Source organism: Mandrillus leucophaeus, unplaced genomic scaffold (assembly GCF_000951045.1).
Source record: "Mandrillus leucophaeus isolate KB7577 unplaced genomic scaffold, Mleu.le_1.0 Scaffold44, whole genome shotgun sequence".
In the NCBI taxonomy this organism is placed as follows: domain Eukaryota; kingdom Metazoa; phylum Chordata; class Mammalia; order Primates; family Cercopithecidae; genus Mandrillus; species Mandrillus leucophaeus.
The window spans coordinates 1,272,756-1,274,315 of NW_012104698.1; the positions used below are offsets into that span (position 1 = coordinate 1,272,756).

The 1,560-nt window shown below is 54.9% G+C and overlaps 1 protein-coding gene across 2 annotated transcripts in view; it reads right to left on the reverse strand.

The window, feature by feature from the left end:
- SLC38A7 (solute carrier family 38, member 7) overlaps window positions 1–1,560 on the reverse strand; it is a 30,844-nt gene that overhangs the window by 8,809 nt on the left and 20,475 nt on the right. For both annotated transcript variants that reach the window (XM_011994004.1, XM_011994003.1), the window contains 2 exons: window positions 1,089–1,288; window positions 123–177 (listed from right to left, as the gene is read on the reverse strand). In XM_011994004.1, the coding sequence (XP_011849394.1) occupies window positions 123–177; window positions 1,089–1,288 (255 nt within the window). The remainder of the gene's footprint in view (window positions 1–122; window positions 178–1,088; window positions 1,289–1,560) is intronic.

The following is a 1,560-nucleotide window of genomic DNA, read 5'->3' on the forward strand; positions in this document are numbered from 1 at the left end:
AAACCAAACCCATGATTTCTAAGTACACAAGCCTCTGACTCCTATCTGTTTTAAGGCCCCCACAAAGCCATGTTCCAATCCAGTGCCTCCCTGAGAGGATCAAGGACTGGGCCCTGCTTTACCTGGCTGGTTTGACCTCTTCCATCTCGGAGAGTTTGGCTTGAATGAGGCACAGCCCTAGAAGAGAAGAAGTGGCCCTGAGCATTCGTGAGGGGAGAGGGCTCCCTCCCTCCTAACCTTCCCCTTTCCCAAGACGCAGTGCTGGATGGAGAAAGGCCCATGTTTACTCTTCTAGAAATTCCATCTCTGCCCCCATGCCACATCCACCTGGGGACGTCTGGCATCTGCTGTCCCACGACAGGCCAGCATCTGATAAGATCCCTTGGGCAGCATGCTAGACTCAGAGCTAAAGGGACAGCACTCAATGGTGACTCAGTGGTGGCCCAACCCCAGGGGTCTTCCCAGTACATTTCCGAGCAGATCTGGCTCCCCTGCTCCAAGCACAGTGGGGCTTTGAGGGTGGCTTCCTGGATAAAGACAAGTTGGGTAAGGGTAGAACTCATGGCTGGGCCAACAGGACACTTCTCCAGGGATCTGGTGGTAGATCTGTGTCTGGAACCCAGGTCCTCTGATGTCTGTGTCAGGGTGCCACCCCCAGACCCTGCTGCCCTCTGGGCTGTAATGGGCTGAACCAGCCAGATAGATCCCTCAGTCAGGGAGCAGCAGACACCTGAATGAATGGTTAAGAGAACAGACTCTGAACCCAGACAGTGTGGGATGGAAAAGGTTTGTTACTAGTCGAGTTTGTTAAGCTCTAGGCAAGTCTGTGACCCTTACTGAGCCCCACGTGCCATCAGTAAACTGGAGATCACAACTACACCTTCTTTCCAGGTAAACTGGAGATCACAACTACACCTTCTTTCCAGGAGATAATGCTTGGACAGGGGCCATCACAGAGGCGAGGCAGGTGATTAGTCAGTGATGGTGGTTACTCTCTCTTGCATGTTTGGATTAAGTAGGGAGCAGAGGCTAGGGAGGCCCTGGGAGTCTGTGCTGTGGGGCTGTGATGGGGCGCCAGGGGTCCGCACCTGGGAAGACGAAGATGAAGCAGGCGGCCAGGCCTCCAATGACTGAGATCACCTTGCCGATGTCAGGGATGAAGAGTGCCAGCAGCAGGGTGAGCAGGAACCAGACCAGCGTCTGCAGCACTCGCCGCCGCCGCTCCCGCCCCACGTCCTCCTCCACCGGCACCCCCTGGTAGCGCAGCCACAGGCCTTCCACCACCGCCCTGCCCACATGGAGAGGGGCTTAGAGGTGCTCCTGCCGCTAGCAGCCTCCCACCTCTAGCTCACAGGAGCCAGACTCCTAATTGGGTAGATGGCAGGGAAAGTCCCATTCCTGAGCCTCAGTTTCCTCTTCTGTAAAATGGGCCACCAGCACTCTGTTTACCATGGGGACTAGAGATGGTGAATGTGGAGAGCTTAGCACTTTGCTTTACATCACATGGAAACTGATATAGTTTTTTCCTTAAAAGGAACTGTCTGGGGTATGCAAAGGGCA